The 21,813-nt window shown below is 37.2% G+C and overlaps 2 protein-coding genes across 3 annotated transcripts in view; both read left to right on the top strand.

Annotated features, from left to right (window-relative positions):
- The first annotated feature begins 348 nt into the window (after window positions 1–348).
- On the top strand, window positions 349–1,845 carry LOC148960538 (uncharacterized). The gene has a single exon (XM_089110335.1). The coding sequence runs from the start codon at window positions 349–351 to the stop codon at window positions 1,843–1,845; it is 1,497 nt and encodes a 498-aa protein (XP_088966461.1).
- A 3,002-nt stretch (window positions 1,846–4,847) lies between these two features.
- Window positions 4,848–21,813, top strand: part of LOC135695503 (von Willebrand factor D and EGF domain-containing protein) — a 42,949-nt gene continuing 25,983 nt past the window's right edge. Inside the window, exons 1-7 of one of the 2 annotated variants that reach the window (XM_065214615.2) lie at window positions 4,848–5,028; window positions 6,154–6,233; window positions 12,672–12,716; window positions 16,810–16,986; window positions 17,250–17,453; window positions 18,337–18,405; window positions 18,582–18,820. In XM_065214615.2, the coding sequence (XP_065070687.2) occupies window positions 6,176–6,233; window positions 12,672–12,716; window positions 16,810–16,986; window positions 17,250–17,453; window positions 18,337–18,405; window positions 18,582–18,820 (792 nt within the window). In that variant the 5' untranslated portion in view covers window positions 4,848–5,028; window positions 6,154–6,175. The remainder of the gene's footprint in view (window positions 5,029–6,153; window positions 6,234–12,671; window positions 12,717–16,809; window positions 16,987–17,249; window positions 17,454–18,336; window positions 18,406–18,581; window positions 18,821–21,813) is intronic. The other variant, XM_089108620.1, reaches the window with a different exon arrangement.

Below are 21,813 nucleotides of genomic sequence, written 5' to 3'. Positions count from 1 at the left end.
TTGATAAAAAAATCCTGAATCCGGATATCTTGAAGTCCCGCTATGTCGAACAAATTTTCATTTTCCGGCGAGTTCGAGATAGCGGGACTCGACTATAGGTATCGCCCCATACCTTCTATTTTTATAAAAATACTGTTTGCGCGGATACTTGGGCTCCGAAATGTCAGTTAGAATAGACCTTTTTCCTGTTGCGGCCATCATCTTTCCGCGCAATGCGTTGTGGGATTGCCAGGGGGCAAACAATCTGCACTGCAGTTTTCTTGCTCCGCAGGTAAATAAGTGCTTCGCTTCAAGATTTGTTAAAGTTTACTCAAATTTTGCTCGCTTTCCTTATTTTACTTCGACGTTATGGGTAAATCTGATCATTGTGCTGTTTGGGGCTGTGATAATGATCGCAGATATCCTGACAAGTATGTAATTAAAGAACACATTTCAGCATTTGATGGATGCAAGCACATTCGTTTTTGGTCATGCAAAGAGAAATTCTTCCGTACGTGGTCAAAGCTCATCAACAGGGAGGTTATCGACAAAACATCTGGCAAAAAAACTCTTTTGAAAGTTGGGAAATCAACAAAGGTATGTTCCAACCACTTTCAATACGGAAAGCCAACAGATTCCTGTCCGCACCCCACATTATTTTTGAAGGGGTATGATGGGCCTAGTCAACCAAAAAGAAGGCGACTGGATCGTTCAGATCTTTTCAAGCCGACACACAGTGAAGCAACACCTGTTAACATCAGTGAAACTGTAGAAATTGATAATTTTCACGTGTCAGAAGTCATTGCTGAAGAAAATGCTGATAACCATCCTGTTCATGAATCTGTTGATATCCCTCAAAGTGGCTTGGACACTTCCAAAGAACGTCGTGCACATCGATTGTCTTGGGATTCTATTTCTGGTAACAACCCCATCATAAAATTATATACAGGTTGCCCCACTGCCAAAGTTTTTTTGTTCATTGTGGATCGTGTCAGATCAAAGCATGGCAAGATCTCTTATTTTAAAGGCAAGAATTCATTCCAGGTTAAAAACTACCAGCACAGCCCATCAAAGCCTTTGTCAAGAAAAAAGACTGGACCATCCCGCCAACTCAAACTGGAAGATGAAATTCTTTTAACCCTGATGCGCATTCGTCTGGACCCGCCAATTGAAGACCTTGCTTTTCGATTTAAAATTTCTGCTAGCCATGCATCAAAAATATGTACAACCTTTTTTGTGTTGTTGGCACGAGAGCTGGAGCCACTCATTTATTGGCCAACACCAGAAGAAACTCTAGCATTCAAGCACCCCCACTTTTCTGGGGACTTTAACAAGGTTGAAGGCATTGGTGATTGCACTGAACAAGTTATTCAAAAGCCTGCAAATTCCAAGGCTCAGTACCAAACATACAGCACATATAAGAGCAGAAATACCCAAAAGAAATTAATATTCTGTACAAAAGGAGGATCAATTAGTTTTGTGTCAAGGTCCTATTCTGGCTCTGCTTCAGATCGTTTTATCACAGAAGACTCCAATGTTGTGCAGAAATTTCATCCTGGGTTTATTGCTATGTTTGACAAGGGTTTCACAGTTCAGGATATATTTCTTCCCAGGCAAGTTAAAGTTAAAGTGCCACCCTTCGTTCGAAGCAAAAGACAGTTTACACCCTCAGAAATATCTGAATGTAAACGAATTGCAAGAGCAAGAATTCACATTGAGCGTGTTATGGGAAGACTGAAGGAATTTAGACTACTGGATCATACTTTACCTCTAACCTTGTTAGATATAATTGATGAGGTCTGGTTAATTGCAGCTGCTATTACCAATTTGCAGCCACCACTTGTAAAAGGACAGCCTCGTGACTAGCCTCAAGTTTAAAGTAGTTCTTAATTGCTTATTTTGAAGTTATTTCTATGCAGGGTTTTACTGTAACTGTTAAATTTATCCGGAGCTGTGACCAGGCATGAATATGAACAAACATGAATATATAACGTTAATAGAACAAAATCAGGCCTAATACAACGGCTAACATATTCGAGAGTAAAACAGCGTGGTAAGCGAGTTATCTAAGAGTCCATTGTCCAATAAGCTTCAACATAACGTAACACGTGACTACAGCAAGCATAAGATAATAATAATCATATATTCTAATAGTAACGAGTCTCCTATCTCCAATAAAACTGAAAAGAACTACAACTTAAAGCATATGTTTAGTTATATTAGTAATAATCTTGAGTCTAACTTTTGAAGTTCCTTTTGTGCTTCTTCACTATCCAGTCTATCTTCAACCTTTCGCAAAAGTCCTTTCATTACATTTCTGCATGCAACAACATTTTCTATTGTCCCTGAAAATAGCTCAGGTAGCACAATGCTTTTAAAAAAATGGACAAGTTTTGGAACCTGTTTTATTTCATACTGTGGATTTCTTGGAATTCTTACAGTCAATGACTCTTTGGGCAAAAAAACTTCAAAATCACAATATTCTGCACCAGTGACAAACATCTGATGTTGAACTTGTGTGTAGTATTTATGTGCAGGCTTCAAAAATATTTCATCAGCATTCTTTGACAAGCATGACTCTGGCTGCATGAGATAGTCTGCAATATTTAAATCACGGCTCTTCCATGGGCATTTTATTTCTAAAACACCGAATCCACAGCATTTGCAGCTTATAACTCCATCAGGGCTGGCTCCCAGAAAAGGCAACTGTTCAGAAATGAACAAACCAGTAGTTTTACTTGAAAAGTGTTTGTGCTTTGTTCTGTTCTTTCTGGTGTACCTTTTGAAGGCAAACTTTTCATTATTCTTCCCCCAGTTTAATGATGCACTATGAACAGAAGGATTATACATGCAAATTTTTGCACATAGATTTTGGGATGATGATAAATTTAAAATTTGATGGTTGTCATCAACTTTTACCAAAACTTCATGTGCAGAAGATGCTGTTATTACACCATGACGATACTGGAACCATTTTTCTGAGGATGCTTGATCAGCAGTGATTGCATTTATTCTTTTCAATTCAGCAGCAGACCGGTGTAATTTCAATGCTGCATGAAAACTATCAGCTTGACACTTAGAAGCAATCTCAGGCAATGTAGAAGGGGGCAGAACAGTTTGGGAAGAGGATTTTGAGGAACTCTTCGTTGTTGTTTTAACAAATTGGAGAACACTTGCTTTTCCATCAGTAGCCTGTGCAACAGCTTCCCAGTCAGCTTTGGTAAAGGCAACATTTAAATCTTGGATGGAACGGGGCTCATATTCACTTCTTGATGGGGTTTGAATGCAGTCATCATTTTCTGGATGATGATGCAAAATTTTAACAGAAGACATTTGACTAGGCTCGTGGATTTTTTCATTCTTCTTGTATGTTCTTACACTCCATTGCTGTTTCTTGCCAGTACAAGACCTGTTGTTGCCAAGTCTAACTTCTGCAAGGATGTAATATAGCAAAGCAAATACATGCTTGCATGAGTTACTGTAACCAGCCACGCATCCACATTCACTAGCCAAAATGGAAGAGGCATCTGTCCGTAGACTAACCCAAACAGTATAAGGAGCATCAGATATACGTGTCTGAGGCACAACCAATGCTTTTATAAAGCAATATTTAATACAATCTGTAATTCTATTAAAAAACACTGACTTTACATGTCCAGATGTCTGAAGGTTCTGTCCTTCCTTGGAGGCTTTCAAGGATTCCATTGCTTCAGCATATTTTTTGATAACATCAAATGTAAGGTCAGGATAGTATTCACTTCCTTCGAGCCAGTGGGAGCCAATTGTCTCAGGAAAGGGTAACTGCACGCCATCAACGAATAAAATTTTGCTCCGGTTGAGGTCAATTTCAGATTTTCGAACAGCTTGAGAAGGCAATGTTGGAAGTTCGAGCTTTTCAGCAAAAATAACTTTTTCAATAAGCTGTGGTTTTCTGCAGTTCTTAGTGTTCAAGGGCACACCTCTGTCTGACAGATACTTCTTAAGATCTTCTACCTTCCAAACTCGCAATTCTTCTTCAGTAAAAACCATTTTTAGAGAGGTATAATCGAAGAAACCGGTCACAGGACGGCAGTAAACACGCTATTTTCGTAGTAGTCAAAAAACTAAGGTTTGTTTGCCCCCTAGACATCCCAGATTGCATTGCGAAAAAAGATGGCGGCAACAACAGGAAAGAGGTCTATTGCATCCCTGCTTTTTGGCATAAAGGGTCGTTTGTATCCATATTTAAAGGGTCGTTTTAATCTATATGGCGTTGAAAATTTCATAGGGCTTTCGAAATGTCATATGACATGATGCATTGCGGCATGTTGTGATGCATTGCGGATTGCCGGGAAAATCAAGAAACATAAGTGCGTTGTTTCGAGGAAGATAGACTGTACTACACTTGATATCCTCAAGGTGGCGAGCAACATCGTGGAGAAAGTCTGGGTCACAAACCATATCAAAATTGTTATTTAACGTGTTACCGTTAATACACCGTTAATAGGCCTAATGTCCTTATTGTTGGGGTGACGAACCAGCATTTGTCTGAATAATATGCATTATATCTGCATCATATACAAATGCGCTGTTAGAGTCAATATTATTGTTTTCACGTCGAGTAATACTTCGCATATGTGAAAGGAGCACTCGTGGCACTAATGTGAATACGCTATTTGCGAGTAAAAAGACAAAGAAAATTTAGAAAGAAGTGACTCAAGGAAAGAGTAAAGATAAAACAGCGTATGTCTGGTTTATATGATGCAACTATGATTTATAATGAGTTTGATTAAATGCTGTAAAGAGTCATATAATGTGAATTTTCCATTTGGCTCAATGCACACCCCCATATGATACATTTTCTGATTGGTTCAGACAAATGGATGGAATAATAGTCCCAAACAATAGGAATTTAGACTTATCTCTCCAAAAAGAAATCTGATGCTCGAACTTCCTGTAAGATATCAGTTAGCGAAATTGGTTAAAATTTGATACCTGTGCTACACTCAAGTATTGACTGAATGCACACAGCAACGGAAGCAGCAGTTGCTAGTTGTGAAGCTTCTCAAGGTTAGTGGCTACATCAATCTTTAAATGTTTAGTGTTATATGTAGGAGATATGTAAGTTGAATAAAAAGTCAAACTCTCAAATCAGTCAAGTAGCAGATAGCAAAGCAAGGTTTATTATGTCTTTGTAACCCTGTTTGATGAAGTGCTTGTGATGGAAGTTGCGAAAATGTGATGTGCTCCCAGTTTTTGGCAAAATACCCTTTTGGTTGGCTACCTGGGCCACCTAGAGGGGGGCAAGTTACCTGGTCTACCAAAGTAATGAATTCTAATCTAAGCACGGAATTGCAAGTATAGCATGTATAGCAAAGTGTGCCTACAAATAGAATAAAGCTTGCAAGAAATGATTACATTTCAAGCTAATTAAGCTAATCAAGCCACGCACTGGGCGTGGTCGCAAAAATACAGGGCCTCCTCTTTCTATTTTTCGCCAGGGCCTCTGAAAACCTCTTGATGGCCCTGGGTAATATTTGGCATATTTCGACAAACCTGCTTTCTGCTTGCAGCAAAACATTGCCCTGCCACCATGTAAAGGGATTTACGCCTTTGTGAAGTACATACATATGCATGCGCATTTTGGCAAGCTCGTTTCGACATGTGCCATAATTATAACTCATATTTTTTGCATTTCATTTCACATTTGAAAGCCTATAAACGTTTATCGAATGTTCTATGTCGATATCGAAGAAAGATTGTTTGCTCAATTTCAAACAATAACATATTTGCTTTCAAAGGAGCATTACCTACTAGACTATCCAGGGAGCCAGAGCACCCCCCCCCCCCCCGGGCCAGAGCCACATAAATTTAATCGTGGAAATAGAAGATTGGACAGGAGAAGTGAAGGATCTCCACTTCTCCGCCTGGATTTCTATGAAAGGGCCTGAACGGGCTCGAAATTTTGTGGGCCTTGTACTCAGGTTGTTTATGCAATTACTCAGGATGTGTAAAATGCTTCCTTCTATCCCTATGACTTTATTTTAAAAACTATTACTGTATTTTAGCTGAAGGGAAAACGGTTTGAAATGAAATTAACACAAGTATTCATGTAGCTTTGGAGAAATTTCTTTACTTTGTTTATCAATTTCCTTTATATATCACATTGTTGTTTTATTCCATTATATGCTGTAGAAGCTCCGAAAGAAGTTCTGAAATGAAGTGCTCACTGGTTTTCGTTTCTTTCTTTTTCGCCTGCAGTTGCAATGCTTTAGGTGAGTCAAACAAAATCCCATTGCTCTTTATAAAAAGCTAAAATGTTACCTTATCAATAAATAATGACTTCTTGAAGTTTAATAGTAAAAGTTGTAAGGTTGAAGACTGTTTCAAATGCTAGTTGAGGAGCCATTTGGTGGATGTCCCCTCAACAGAACAAGCAACCCCTAGAGAATTGATAAACTCTAAGACCCCGTTTACACTGTGCCGGATAAAATTTATCCACTTTGCCCTCCCGTTTACATTGTGCCGGATGCAGTCACATGACCTAAATCATGCACAGAACGCCCAAAATGATGTCTTCTCTGGGCAACAAAGTAATAACAAAATTCACGCCAACGTAAAAAGATTTCATTCTCCCTTCAGAATCATCTGCTTCTCTTTTAGACCAAATCCAAAGATATTGTTAATACAAATTAGGCCTAGTTTGTTTTAATAGTTTGTTCTTGAAACAAAATGACACTGAACTAGCAATGAAAGTAGGGAAAGCTGACAAGGATGCAAATTTTACGTGGACTGGCAAGAGCCTGCACTTTTAACACGAATATCTATCGACAACAAGGCAGCCAAGATGGCGAAAGGTCTTGATTGGGAGACAGTGAAAACTAAATAGGAAGAAAAAGCCAATCGCTTTCGAGCAAGATACGATGTGGATAAAATTTATCCGGATAAAAGTGTTTACACTATACCACATAGCTATCCGAACTAATTTAATCCACTTTCCTAGGTGAATTAATTTTGTTCGGATAGCCGCTCTCAAATTCGTGCGGATAGCGTAGGTCTATTTAATGTAAACACGACGCCTATCTGAACTAATTTTGATACGGATAAAATTTATCCGGTACAGTGTAAACAGGGTCTAAAGATGGTGCTTTGAGCTTAAAGGCTCTTGCGCAACCGGCCTGCTTAGCGGCAGTTGTCTTGAGAAATTGACAATGTTTTGTATTTTCATGCAGTACGACATTAGGCCGGTTCTTAGAATTATAGTAGCACAGGGGTCGGTTGCGCAAGAGCCTTTAATATGTTTGAACCGTTTTGAAAAATTTGAAGGCCATATCAACCCAATGTTTCAGGGTGGTATTTTGCCTAAATAGGTTACTTTCTATCTTTGAATAATGGTAGTTGATTTTCAAAATCGATTATTTGTCACAAAGGTGAGAAAATGAGCAAATAGGAGATTGAGAAAATATTTAAAGTGTTTGGATACAAAGGTATATATATGGTATGTCGTATTTTGTGTTTTAATTCAATAGGACAATAAACTTTGTTCCCATCAGTCAAGTTGTTTGCGCCGTTTTTTTTGTAGTTCGTAGTTCGCAATATCATACTCACCCCATACTCACCACTGAAATATGAGCGTTCTTCCTGAGGGTTAACTATTATCATTAGAATATATTACATGGTGTATGAATGGGTGCTTTTAGGCTTTTTGCAATGACTTGTCTGCTCTGTATCAGTCGCTAATACCAAAAGAATCGTCACGTCCCGGTTGACACTCAAGTCATTTTCCATAATAAATTTGGAAATGGTTGTATCTGGAATATAATCAATTAATTTACTGTAATAACCTAAAAAGACAAAAGTATGAAAAATTTGTCGGAACCTCTTCAAAATCTCAAATGCTTCTTTTACCCCCTTCTCGTTCTTTCTGGCCCTCTATATTCATATTCAATAACACCCAAATCGAGAAACTATTTCTTAGTTGCTCGAAACACAACAGATTACAAAAAAATTACAAACTCAGCTGAAAATGACATCAGTCCAGGATTGACAATCCTTGAACGCGCAAATTGAAGTTTTGTGCATTGTAAGTGAATGAAGTAGAAAGGTGAAATTCTGTTTTGAAACAGGGATGAAACTCATTCCGAACAGCATATAGAAAACGGAAATAATGAAATATTTCCAAATTGCTGCACCATAGCCAACTATTGATTGGCGACGAAAATGGCAACAATTCTGCACATTTAGCCTCAAACGCTTTGCAACTTCAGATACGGACAGAATTACCTCATCAGCAATATTATTCTCTCTATCCACACAGCTATTTAGATTATTTAGAGTCGAAATAAAGACAAAATTTTTTATTGAAGATAAAATTATTGATTTCGTTAACTTCTTCAAATCTAATTGGAGCAAGGAGCTATCACTATTTTTATTTTGAGACGATGTGCATTGCATTGTCTTTGCTGGCAAAGGTGGCCTATGCCTGGTTTCCGCAGAAGCAAAAAAACAAATTTATCTTCAATTTACAAATGATCCGACTTTATTTCAACTTTGACATGCGAACAAAACAAAGGGTCAAAACCAACCTCTATACATCAAAGGAAGAAAAGGAGGGTAAAGAGAAAAAGCGAGTGTCTGACAATTAAAAGGAAATTACAGAAGAAGCAAAGTTTTAAAACTGTATTTGTGTCTAAAGGGAATCTGGAAACCTAGCTTTAATAACTGAAGGGAAACCCCATAGATAGCCCAAAAATATAAAAATCAACGTTGCTCAATTCATAAACATAAACCTTATCCTTACCTTGGGACTCAGACAAATATTTCTCTAAATCCGCCTGTTAAGAGCAATGAATACAAAGAAGTAAAGCTTTAGCTCTAAAAAGAAAAGCTAATCTTTCCAATTATTACTGCCTTAAATACAATCAAAGGAGAGTAAGAGTTCTAGAAGCTATTGAGAAAACAGCTTTTAATAATGTAAGAAAACATGAAAAAGCTAACGACCATATGTGCCGAAAAAAAACCAACAGAAAGACAGAAACAGGAAACCGAATCAGTCACCAGAAAGAAACAACTTGATACAGAGGAGGATAATACCAACAAAAACCCAATATGCAAATAGCAAAAAAAAAAGAGCAACAAAAATGCAGCAGTGATAGTTTAAGAAATCAAATTATAACAAAAGTAGTGGCAAAAACAGTAATGAATAGAATCTGTAATAGAAGGAAAAGTAGATACAGAAGCAGGGAGGGAAACTGAAATAGCAACAGAAACAAAAATGGCAACAGAAACAAAAATGGCAACAGAAACAAAAATGGCAACAGAAACTGTCACAGTTACAGAAATTTTAACATTTTTTTAATCCATGGATCATTAGGAAGGATGGTTGGTAATTTTAAAGTTATAAAAATAATGATTAATTTTTGTTTCTTAAACAATCCTTTATAGTCTAGCAGGAAGGTAGAACATATAAAGGCTACTTGGAAAATTGTTACATCTGAAATGAAATAAAGAGCTACAAAGATCATCTCAAAGTAAGAGAAAATTGTGGCAATAAGAGCATGATTCAATTCTCACTTGGAGTAAAAGAATAGAAAAATGCATTCCATCAATTAACATAAAAAAGCCCCCTTAGAAGACGATGCCACATCCCTCATCAACTCAGGTCTTGAGGCTACATTCCCTCATCACAGGGAGCAACGTTGGGCCGTTGGTGCACCGGCACAAGTTGCTTCACCTAACCCATACAAAAAACCTAACCTTAGATATAGTTTGATTTGATAGACTCAAGTTCACTTTTGCCCACCATAGAGCTCACAGAGATCCCCCCATTCCCAACCCAAACTAATATGATAATCCACTAGCAAAGAAGTGAGGGAATGTAGCCTCAAACGTGAAATCAAGCTAAAAAGAATTTATAGTTACATGAAACACACATCTCACGGGTTGTTTATGGTTTGCAATATGGTTTGCACTGAATGATGGTTAAAGTCACAACCAACGAACATATATGTTAAACATAGGCTCAATATTTTGATTGCTTTGCTTAGATTAATTTTCGCACTGCATAGGTTTTGTAGCATACCTTTTAACCCTAGTTTCTGGATAAAAGCAGACAATGAACACAAAACAACTCTATGATACACAAAGATTGGGCTCCTCTTCCTAACCTGGCAATTTTGTGTACGACGAATTGAGTACGCTATGTAGTGGGTCGCGGGGAACGCACACATATACCTATATATATATAGATATATATACCTATATATATAAGGCATGCTCGTTTTCTTGTAGTTAGGGTACCAATTTCTATTGCTTGCGGCCACGAAATGATGTTGACTCAATGCATTATGAAGTCAAGGATGCAAAGAAGTATTGTATCATTGCCAGAAGGGAAGTTGGCACGGCTTTTGACGAAAACAATCAATCCTTTGTGACATAATGTGATTTAAAAAATGGATATAGTGGCAATAAAAGTTTTGATTCTTAAAAGTGTATTGCTATTGTCTGTTTTGCCATTGTTTTTCTTAGCATACCAGAGCCCTGTGCCTTGAAGATACCTATGCACTTCGTGACTGAAAAGATCTTACAAATCGTGTCACGTAAACTAATACTCAGCAACATAATAACACCATCATTTCCAATTAAGCAATAGGCTCTTTGCAGCTAGGCGTCACGTGCTTGACTACCGCATAGAAACGCCTCACTGGAGAGCATGAGATCCAGCGGCCTATACGTAAACAATACGATCGCACGTTTTCTTCGTGAATATTCAGAGTTTAATCGCAGTTTTTGAAGATATACCAGCATAATTTACCCTTTTTAAAATATAATATAGTTTTTTAGGCTTTTTACTGCTTGTTTGGCGTTTTCCTGTTGGATTTTTTTCGTCACTGAGTAATAGGTAAATCAGTACAAGCTTCGATAGAAGGTTATGGAACAAACGGTAGGCCGATATTTATGTATTTTATTTTCTTCCGTTTCTCTAGCTTGGATTTAATGTATTGGTTAATTTATTAAACTAATTTCATTTACAATAATTAATAGTTGTTTTTCAGTAGGTACGCACAGTAGTGTAATTTGACCTTCAAGACTAGGGGGATGCGGGGGTCATCAATGACAGTGGCGTACCCAGGGCTGCAGCAGCGGGGTTGGGTCTGGGGCATAGCCCCCAGAATTTTTTGACCACGCCCTTCAACCACTCGCAAATGCAGGGAAACGCCCTTTTTGCAAAATTTCCCCTCATTATTTGATTCATTTAAGCTATGGTAAATAGCAAAGTACTTTACAATTGTTATTGACACAAGCATACGGTACACTACACCCCCCAATGAGTTTTACATCTTTTTTGGACAAATCTTGCAGACCATATTTTAGAAAAGTGGGGGGGGGGTCCAGACCCCCCTTTTCCACTCCTTGGGTACGCCACTGATCAATGATAAAATTTAACCCACCTATAGCGATGGGTTACGATCTGTGGACGAACTGAAGATTTACCGACTAACTCGAGAAGAATTGCCAACTTGATCCAACATCACTTCCTTACGAGCTTCCATGTACAAGCTTACCTGGCAGTGAGAGTCACACCCAGGTCAGCAAGTGTATGGCAATTCTTCATTTCGTTCAAAAAATCTTCGTCGTTTCCCGGTAAAATCGCTATCGGTGGGTGAAATAGCACCTAAAATTCTCTTCATCAATGTTTTCGTCGGTAAATTTCATCATGATGACCCCGTACCCCTTAGTCTTAAAGGTCAAATTACACTACTGTGTATACCTTCTGGTAAAAAACCATTATTGGCGTAAATCAAAAATTGTTTAATAAATTAGCCAAGACATTACATCAAAGCTAGAGAAATGGAAGAAAATAAAATACAAAAATATCGGCCGACCGTTTGTTCCATAACCTTCTATTGAAGCTTGTGGTGATTTACCTATTACTACTAAGTGACGACAAAAACCAACGGGAAAACGCCAAAAAAGCAGTAAAAAGCTTAAAAAGACTATGTTATATTTCAAAAAGGATAAAATATGCTGGCATATCTTCAAAATCTACGAATAAACTCAGAATTTTCACGAAGAAAACGTGCGATCGTATTGTTTACGTATAGGCCGCTGGATCTCATGCTCTCCAGTGAGGCGTTTCTATGCGGTAACCAAGCACGTGACGCCTAGCTGCAAAGAGCCTATTTCAAATCCAAAAAGCAAGTGAACAAATTATAACTATCTCTGTCGCAACAAACAGCTAAATTTCGCGGCACGGCGTTTCTGCCCTCAGGTCCCCAGGTCCTCAGGTTCTGTAGGCGAAAGGTTCCAAGATCATCGCATCAGTCAATATTGAAAACTTTATTCCAAAAAAGCAACTCGAGTATGAAGTAAAACTAACCATGGGCGTAGCAGATGCTATGAAACTATCTACAAAACATCAAAAGAGTACCGGCATTCTTCGTACACAGCGACAGGATACCTATGTTTTGATTAACCATGTTCAACACAATCAATGCATAGTTTTAAAAGAAACTGTAAGTAGATCACTAGCCTCATTGAATGCGAAAAGAAAGTCCAAGAGAGCAGAAGATCTCTCATTAACAAGAAGTGTTGCTAGATGGGAGTGGAAGGCATAAAATTCAGAGTGAAGATAAAGTTCAGCAGATAATTGTACAGGCAGTTTCCATTTTCCTTGAACCTAACCAACAATTTATATTTTACATTCTACATAGGTATGCTGGAGCCTTGGGTTGATGCAGCCCCTCGCCCTCCTGTTGGTATGTATCTTATATAAGTTGTGGCACCAGAGATATCAGTTGCAAACTTCCATAAGTGTTTCTTATCTTGTCTAGATAACAGTTATGACTACACAGTTTTCTGACAGGAATAGTTTTTGAGATGATGAGTAAATGTAGATGTTGATTAAATAAGGTTATTGATTAAATATTTCCTGTTAATTGAATAAATCTTGAATGTTGTTTCAGCCTTGATAAAGTAAAGGATAGAAACCTAAGAACATTTTGACCATTCACATATTTCTTTAAAGTTAAAAATAACAAAATGGCTTTTGAGGTATAGTTCCAATCTAATGTATTTTGGTACTTTCTTAACTATTTGAATACATGCAAGTTTAGATAAACAAAAAGTGGGGTGTAAGGGGGCATACCAACACTTTTTGCTGTAAACAAGCTTTTCTACAAAATATTTTGTTCTTGATCCTTTGTTAAACCTTGCCCAACCCACCAAGAAATTGATTTGAAACAGAAATCTCAAGCTTAGGATAGTGTTTTAAGCAGTCAGTTAAGCAGCAAACCCAGCAAGAAAGTTACATCGATAAAGGTTTTCAGGTCTTTTTCCATTTTTTCAGATCAATTCAGTAATACGTGTTGTTGTTGTTGCTGTCCACACTTAAATTTCCCGCCACAACCAATTAAATTATCTCTCTAACTTTTACCAGTATTACTTGATAAATATTGCGTCTTTCAAAGGTAAGACCATACCTTCCTGTAAAATTAATTTTTCTTCTGCTAGATCCAGCCTTTTCCAGGGGGCTTAAATGTTGAGCTGCTTGTCCCTTTAGCCTAAACCAACAACAGCAACAAGCATTTTTCTGTGGCCTTGATATTTTTTTAAATTCTTTTAAGTATCTTTTTATAAATCGTGCCAACAAGTGACTTGACTGGCTTTAAAATTCCAATACTGTATCCAGAACCTAGTTTGTTTACCTGAGACTGAGAGGTAAAATTGCTGTGCAGGAGTGTATTGTCTTGGCTGCAATCTGAGTGGTAAGTCAGTGGTAAGTCAGTGGAAGTCAGTGGAAGTCAGTCTTAAAACCCATACATCGCCTGGACCCTAAAATATTTCTCATACTGACCCCTGTAAAATTATTGGCCTTATTGATCATACATCGCCTCTACTGACAGACGAGAACATTAGCATTTTAGCATGGTGCAGAAAAGCTTTGTTAAAATTATATTGCGAGGTTTAACCCTAACATCTTTGTTCTCATGATTTATGCATTGAGCGGTGTATTTCTTCAGGAGAATTTATTGATGGATCATTTAGTCGAACATTTTTATAGAAAATTTTAATCCTACAGTTGACAGTTCGGATGATTTTGAACAGGAGCTATAGAGAATACGAAGATGGATCAATAACGCAAAATTTCCCGTCGTTTAACAAATCAAAGCACATTCATAAGAAAAGAGACTATGATCAAAGAAAATCATCTATGATTTACTCTCACGAAGTGCTGAACTTCATATCCTACATTGCTAAATTAGTTACTTGCCTTAGCAACAACCTCCCTTTAAGAGGAATACCTAACTCATTATTGGGGGTGATAGGCAGCTTAAAGTCTAGTTCAATTCAAAATATCCGCTTTATAACTATGGGTATTCAAAGGCTCTAAGCAACCATGCATATTAAAAGTGTGATCTTGCGGCAGATATAATGCGGCCAAAAAGGAATTTCCAGTACAAGATGGTTCACACCAATCATTTAAGGAACTGACACAACAATGAAAAGAGTTGATTCAGTAGCATGCAAAGAATCACCAGCAAAACATTAAAAATGTTTTAATCTGAGGAGCACTGGCAACAACAATTCCAAAAGGATAATACTTTAAGTGCAACAATCTCGTTGCTGAATTGAGAAACTTATGAAAACGTGACATTTTTAGGAGGTATTATTTCCTTGTGCACAATACTGAACAACTTTTCTATGCTCGGGCCACACATCCGCGAAGCGTTCACGGTTACGAAATGCATAAGTACCCGAGCTACCAGCCGCATCAGGAGTAACGAAAATATTTAAAGCAAAATAATCTGCGCCAAATTTTTAGGCAAACTGAGCAAAAATGGACAAGTCTTTAGATCGAACAAGGCAACAAAATACTAAATATAACAAACACTAGGCCTCCTAAAAAATTGTCTTACAATATGTAACTGAGCCGATAAATCTTCTTATAAAGGCCTTATTCTGAAAAAAAAACTTTCAAGAAAAAGTGCAACAAAAGCGTTGTTACAACAGCACTTTGTCCCAACAACCTTCATTATAAGAATAGTAGCGCTGCTTACATTTCATATCTTATATAAAGGCATAAATAATGATGGAAAGCTAAAGAAAGGCGTCTAAAGTTAATAATTCATTTAATTTCTTGCCGGAATATCTCTCAACTACACCTGGTCGTTCGTAATAGAGAATAGTTCAAAGGTAGAATACGTGGCACAAGTCAGAATAAATGTTATTAAAGCCTAGCGCACACTAGCGATTTTTGTTGTCAGCGACGGCGATTTTTGTCGCTGGCGACTAAAATCGCTAGTCTGCGGGGAAAAACATCACAGGATTTTTGTCGCCAGCGACTAAAAACTGAAAATCGCAAGTTGGCGGGGCGCAAAAACAAATTTTTGTTGATCAGCCTATCATAAAGTGTTTTCAAGGCACGTGGAAAGTGTGTTGATTATTGAGAATATTAACAAGATGGAGGTCACAGGAATAGTTCTCTTGGACAACGCATTAAGATGATTTATTAGTCGATTAGTGGCGCGGGAATTTTTTTTTCGTTTCGACAATACGACGATAGGACGGCAAAAGCTGCAGCCGTGGCTGAGTCTGCAAAAGCTGCTCTTAGTGCCACGAGCGGGTACTACTGCTCTCAATTATTTGTAAACGTATTTGGATAAACACGAACAAGATTTCTCTCTCATTGCACTAACAACTGCACTTCTATTAATATATCCTTTTAGCAGTATGGGTTGCCTATAAAGCGAAAAATCTCGTACGATGTAGGTTTTACTATCTACTAGCAACTAACAGTAAAATAGATAACAAACAAATTGTGCATAAAACCCATGTGTTGGGTTCTCTTCAGTAAAAAAAGGAAAGACAATTAAATAAGTAGCTTAATTTAGGCCAAGCTAAATCTACAATTTTGGGCCTAATTTTTTGCCATTAAATGTGGCCTGGTTAAATCAAAGCTGGCAATATTTTTCATTGTTTTTGTCTAAATTTTCCCATCCCGTAATTTTTGAGGATGTCCAGGCACATGCATGGGTTATAAAAATTTGATTCTTAATTTCTGGTCATTTCTATCGAGGCTCATTACGAGGTGGAGACCAAAAGTCATTGGCCAAGGCAGAAAAGATCGCAAGTGTGCCGGGGAAAACATTTAGTCGCCAGCGACAAAAATCGCCGTCGCTGGCGACAAAAATCGCTAGTGTACGCTAGGCTTGAGCAACAATTAAACTTGCCACTCAAGTAAATTTTTTTCGGCAAATAAATGATTGCGAAATTGTAGCCCAAAACTGTTGCAAATTTATTCCGACTGGAAATTATCTGCTAGGAAAGCGCAAGAACGAGGCGACAAAGTGTATGTTGGAAGAAGTTAGACTGCTTATATACACACGAGTATTAAATTTTACTGCAAGAGACCAAGCTATAGACCTCAGAGCATTTCTAAAACAGCCTGGTATGGTAAACATATCTGGTAGCCAGTAGAGGTACTCGTACATCGTTAGTCATCTCTTCACCAGCAAGCCTGAGCCAAACACAGTGGCGAGAAGCAAACAGCGTGGAAGCAGCATAGGAAGTAAGCACGATAATCCCGACCCAATGCAATTAAATACACCCATCTGAGTCAAGGGATCCACATTTTCGTGCAGAAGCCCAAACTACAGAACTCCTTCTTCTCTATTATTCCCAATGGCTTCAAAGAAGCACATAAAGACTCAAACACCGAATGAGAATTATACAAATAAGCTAAAATAAGAACCCCCTAGCGAAATCAAATTCTACGACATCCCTCGTAAAATTAACTCTAATAAAATTTCATTTTATTAGCATTGAAAAGAGTCGGTACCTTCATTTCAGTCGCGGATCCTTGTCAAAGTTACCTAGAAGAAAATGTCTGGCAACGTAGCACAAGACATCAAATGGTTGCAACACATACTCCACGTTGTGACACACATTTGGCAAGTGGTTGGTACCGCTTTACCAGCAAAGCCGGAGGAAAGATTCGGCATCAGCGTATCTCACCTGGATTTTGTGGTATGTTGAATTTCAACTGCATCAGTGCTAAAATTCAGCACATTATTGTCTATTCAAGGCTATTGTTAAACAATATTAGCACCTCAATAGCCAGGTAATAATTATTATCACCACCATGGTGTCGGTCTTTACTAAACCTTTTCATAATCTTAACATTTTGGCTCCCCATTTCAAATACTTTTCTCTTGCTATTTACAACAGTCTTCTATAACTTATTCTTAGGCATCTATGAATGCATGTTTGATTTTCTTCTATCAATCTAGGCACTCGACGCCCAATTTATATCAAATCGGGTACTTTACCTACAACTAAAGATAGAGAAGTCTCTTTGCAAGCCTGTTACGATAACGATGGTGTTCCTTGCTTTGAGACTTTAAGAATCAAGGCCAGATTCTGCCAAGTAGACGGAAAAGAATATTATATTTATTTCTTAACAAGACCGATGTTATGTGCATCTTATTGTGCAGGTAAGATCTAATTTTTCATTCTGCTAAGATTTTTTGTAAAATATTACATTCTACTAATTTTGCAAATTGATGGCATGTAAATAAAGCTAAATGTCAAATTTTGTTGTAAGGTTGCAAATGAAAAAGATCAAATTCTCTGTTGCCAATTTAAATGGTTTTTTATGCTGCTAGCATATGGTTTTTTATCTCACAATGGAGAAGTTTAATCCATTTTGGCAAATCATATCTGATTCGATCTTGCTTAATGACAAAAAAGATTTTTAGATTTCAAATTTTAAAGATTTAAAGCTTAAAGATTTTTGATTTTATTTCTTAGATTTTAGATTTTAGATTTAGGAAACTGTACCAGTTTTAGATTCTGTGACTTGTAGGGAGTTTGAATTAATGCAAGAAACCTTTTTGAGACTGTAAAAAGCAGAAAAATAACTTTTACATTTCGAGCTATAAATAAAATCTTAAGCAGCCCATATGACATCGGAAATAATTTGATTTTATAATTAAGCTCCAAATTTTAAGCCAAATTTTAAAGCCACACATTTAATCCATATATATCAAAGCTAAAGTACTGTGCGAAACAGAAATAGAATCAAGTCACCTATGATCCAAAATTTCTTAAATTTGAAGCGTTATCCAGTTCTATGAAGAAAGGATTGTATTTGAGAAATACTTGTGCTTGGAATTACCAAGAATCGAGCTAATAAACGCATAAAGTAACAATCATTTATTTGGGTGGTTAATGGCCAAGAATTACGCCTACTATCAAGTCTTCAGGGTTTTATACTTAGTAAAAAGAGTTTTATATTAACTAAGCAGAGTTTTATATATTATCTCAAGGTTGTGTCAATGCACTTGCCTTTTTCTCAATGTACTGCGTTTTTTGCAGGAAGTGAAATTCCATGCCCCTTTGGGGAAAGTTCAACAACTGGATTCACAATAAATGGAAAATGCAATAGTTAGTAAAATCCTTCTAGCATATTATACTTAAGTTATTTATTCCATTAAAACTGTTCAAAATACAGGAAAAAACCAATCGCGTTGCAATTTTCAAGTTACAAATCTTTAGGACAACTTTGCAATCCAGTGTATTTACTTATCAAAGATATTTTTTATCACTTTTTCTGCTTTTAGAACTATTCCCGGTATTCTCAACACCACGAGTGCATTACGTTGTGAAGTCGAATCTCCTCTTCTTTGTTTGCAATTTTACCACCGATGCTACAACAGTTTCTGACATTTTCAACATATTATGGTACGATAGTTCACACAATACATTTCGAATAGAGGGCACAGGCAATAATTTTAAGGAAAAAATGGTCATCAAATGGAGCGTGTTAGAACAAAATGGAAGAATGAAGCTTGGCGACACAGTAAGTTTGAAAATTACATTCATTTTTTTCACGCATGCGTTCATACAAAACGCATGTTTTTGCTGATCAATGGATTGATTAATGAAATGATTTACGTATAATTCGATCTTTATTGCTTTGTCAACGAAAAATAGTAAAGGACTCCCCTACGAAGCCCGCTACGCGGGCTTGCCAGTGACCCTACGGTAGAGTACATAGATTAGCCTCGGAAAAGACAAGAATTCTGTCGAAGCCCTCAATGAGCATGCAGATTAGCCTCGGAAAAGACAAGAGGTGTATCAACCTCGATTTGAAAAAAATTGGCTCCGCATAGGTCACGTGATAAAAAAATTACTCGCACTCCTGTGACTATCGCTAGTCAGGGGGTCGCCTGAAATAGAGAAGGGGTAGAGGCTCCCCCCTTCCTAGCGATAGTCACAGGAGTGCGAGTAATTTTTTTATCACGTGACCTATGCGGAGCCAATTTTTTTCAAATCGAGGTTGATACACCTCTTGTCTTTTCCGAGGCTAATCTGCATGCTCATTGAGGGCTTCGACAGAATTCTTGTCTTTTCCGAGGCTAATCTATGTACTCTACCGTAGGGTCACTGGCAAGCCCGCGTAGCGGGCTTCGTAGGGGAGCTAGTCTTCCGTTAATTGAAAGTTGCTTCAAAACTTTGCAAGCCCAGGTCTATTCGTGTTCCTCGTTTAGATATTTTGATGGGTATCCCCTAAGTCTCCTGTTTTAATTTTCCAGAAAATTTCATGGTAAGACTTCCCAACTTTACTTATCTGTTTACTCCTCTGACAAATAACATTAAAATTGAATCTATCCTGAAAATCAAAGTAAAAAGACAATGCCTTCCTACATTCTTTCAATTTAATAAGGAATTCAAGCAAAAAGTGTAATATCATACGGCAAGCAGGCAAGCACATTCTAAACATGACAGAAGACCAACATAATTAATCCAATCCAAAGTCACGCCTACTGTGAGTAGCATATACTATTGGCAAGAGCAGGAAATAATTGCTCGAGGACAAAGTATTATTTACTCACAGCAACAACCCTATTGAGATAAGAGCTTCTTTTCTGTAGGAAGATAATGCTTTATTACCTTGAGTGTAATTCAGTAAAATCTTTTAGAAAAGTAAAACCCAAACTTAATTACTTGCTGGCTCCAGATACCGATACTTGCGAAATTCCTAGTAGAATCAACCCAATGAGTAGTTCCTCGATTATTAAGATTATCAATTAGCAATAGAAACACGTTCGCGGCGAGTCTAACGACTCTATTTAGCAACCGGTTTTTAGTGTAATTTCAACCAAATGAGCATAAAGTCATTTGAAATGGTTTCTAGAACGATTAATTTACAATTCCGAAAATGATGCAGGCACAATCTACCGTAACAATCCAGCTTCCTTTCAGTACAAAGCCACGAAATGAAGTAGGAATTCGCCGTTAGCGGCAGGGGTCTAGCAGTAAGCAACCGGTTTTTAGTGTAATTTCATCAAATTAAGCATAAAATGGTCTTATTAAGCGACCAATACAGCAAATCCATTTTCCTTGAAGGACAAAATTTTCATGGGTTAATCCTATAATTTCTCCTATTTAGTCAGAATCAAATTTTCAAGTTTTCCAATCATACACTCTTAACCCTCGTCGACTTATAGGGCGCTTATAAATATTTTCTAAGGCCATTCTTAAAGCTGTTATGTTAATTTTGAATCCAACGTGAATATCTTTATCATAGCATTTCGCTCAATTCTTGTTCACTTGTGATGCTGTTTTAAGATATAATTTCGGGCCACCTTCAAACTTCCTCTGTTTATTTTGAATCAAACATTAAAGTTTTCCAACAATAAATTCCTGTTAGCCGTTATTGGTCCATGGTGATGGTGCTCGTTTAGATATATATCATCTAAAAATTTCTTAAGAATCAAAATTCCTAAATATTTATGCCGATTCATAAAGGCATTAATGACTCCTCTTCTAAACTCCAAAGAGTTATAGAGTTATTATGCAGTTCTATACATTTGAGGTCCACATATCACATCTTCGTCACAATTAGCTTTTGAAACACTGCAGGAACAAAGCAGTTAAGAAATAGAAAGATAAAAAACAGCCAAGTTCCGTGCATCAGAAAGGAATCTTACTCTAACAACAAATTAACAAAATACAATTTACGGACAACAGCTGATCTATATAACTTTAGTCCTTTTCTCCACAGTCAAGTTTTTTCTTGTTTCATCATTTGATTTAACGCCAGCATAAATGCCATAAATTTCGTTTCGAAGGTCCGAGAATCATGTCTGCGTCATAATTATTGCTTGAAACGCTCTTTGATCTAGATGAAGAACAAAAAGATTAATGAAGTTGTTATTCCATGGTTAATGAAAGCACGTTTCAAAGAAATCGATATACAGCAAATCCATTTTCCTTGAATTACAAAACTGCGAAGAGGTAAAAAATTCAGAGAAACACGTTCGTGGCGGGTCTAGCGACTCCTTTCAGCAACCGGTTTTTAGTGTAATTTCACCCAAATAAGCAAAAAGTCATTTGAAATGGTTTCTAGAATGATTAATTTACAATTCCGAAAATGATGCAGGCACAATCTACCGTAACAATCCAGCTTCCTTTCAGTACAAAACCACGAAATGAGGTAGAAATTCGTCATTCACGGCGGGGGTCTAGCAGTAAGCAACCGGCTTTTAGTGTAATTTCATCAAATTAAGCATAAAATCATTTGAAATTGTTCTTGTTAAGCGAGCAATACAGCAAATCCATTTTCCTTGAAGGACAAAACTGCGAAGAGGTAAAACATTAAGAGAAACACGTTCGTGGCGGGTCTAGCGACCCCTTTTGGCAACCGGTTTTTAGTGTAATTTCACCCAAATAAGCAAAAAGTCATTTGAAATGGTTTGTAGAATGATTTATTTACAATTCCCAAAATGCTCTCAAAAAGCTAGAAATAATTTTCACTGAAGGGGCAGGCAAATCCCATTTGTCACAGCG

This window comes from Rhopilema esculentum, chromosome 2 (assembly GCF_057945365.1).
Source record: "Rhopilema esculentum isolate cy_ngs chromosome 2, ASM5794536v1, whole genome shotgun sequence".
In the NCBI taxonomy this organism is placed as follows: Eukaryota; Metazoa; Cnidaria; class Scyphozoa; order Rhizostomeae; family Rhizostomatidae; genus Rhopilema; species Rhopilema esculentum.
Note: the sequence above shows the minus strand (reverse complement) of the source record. Positions and strands in the feature narration are given on the sequence as shown.

Excerpts from the sequence above, each read along its gene's own strand:
- LOC148960538 (XM_089110335.1), top strand. The coding sequence starts at position 349 with ATGGGTAAATCTGATCATTGTGCTGTTTGGGGCTGTGATAATGATCGC.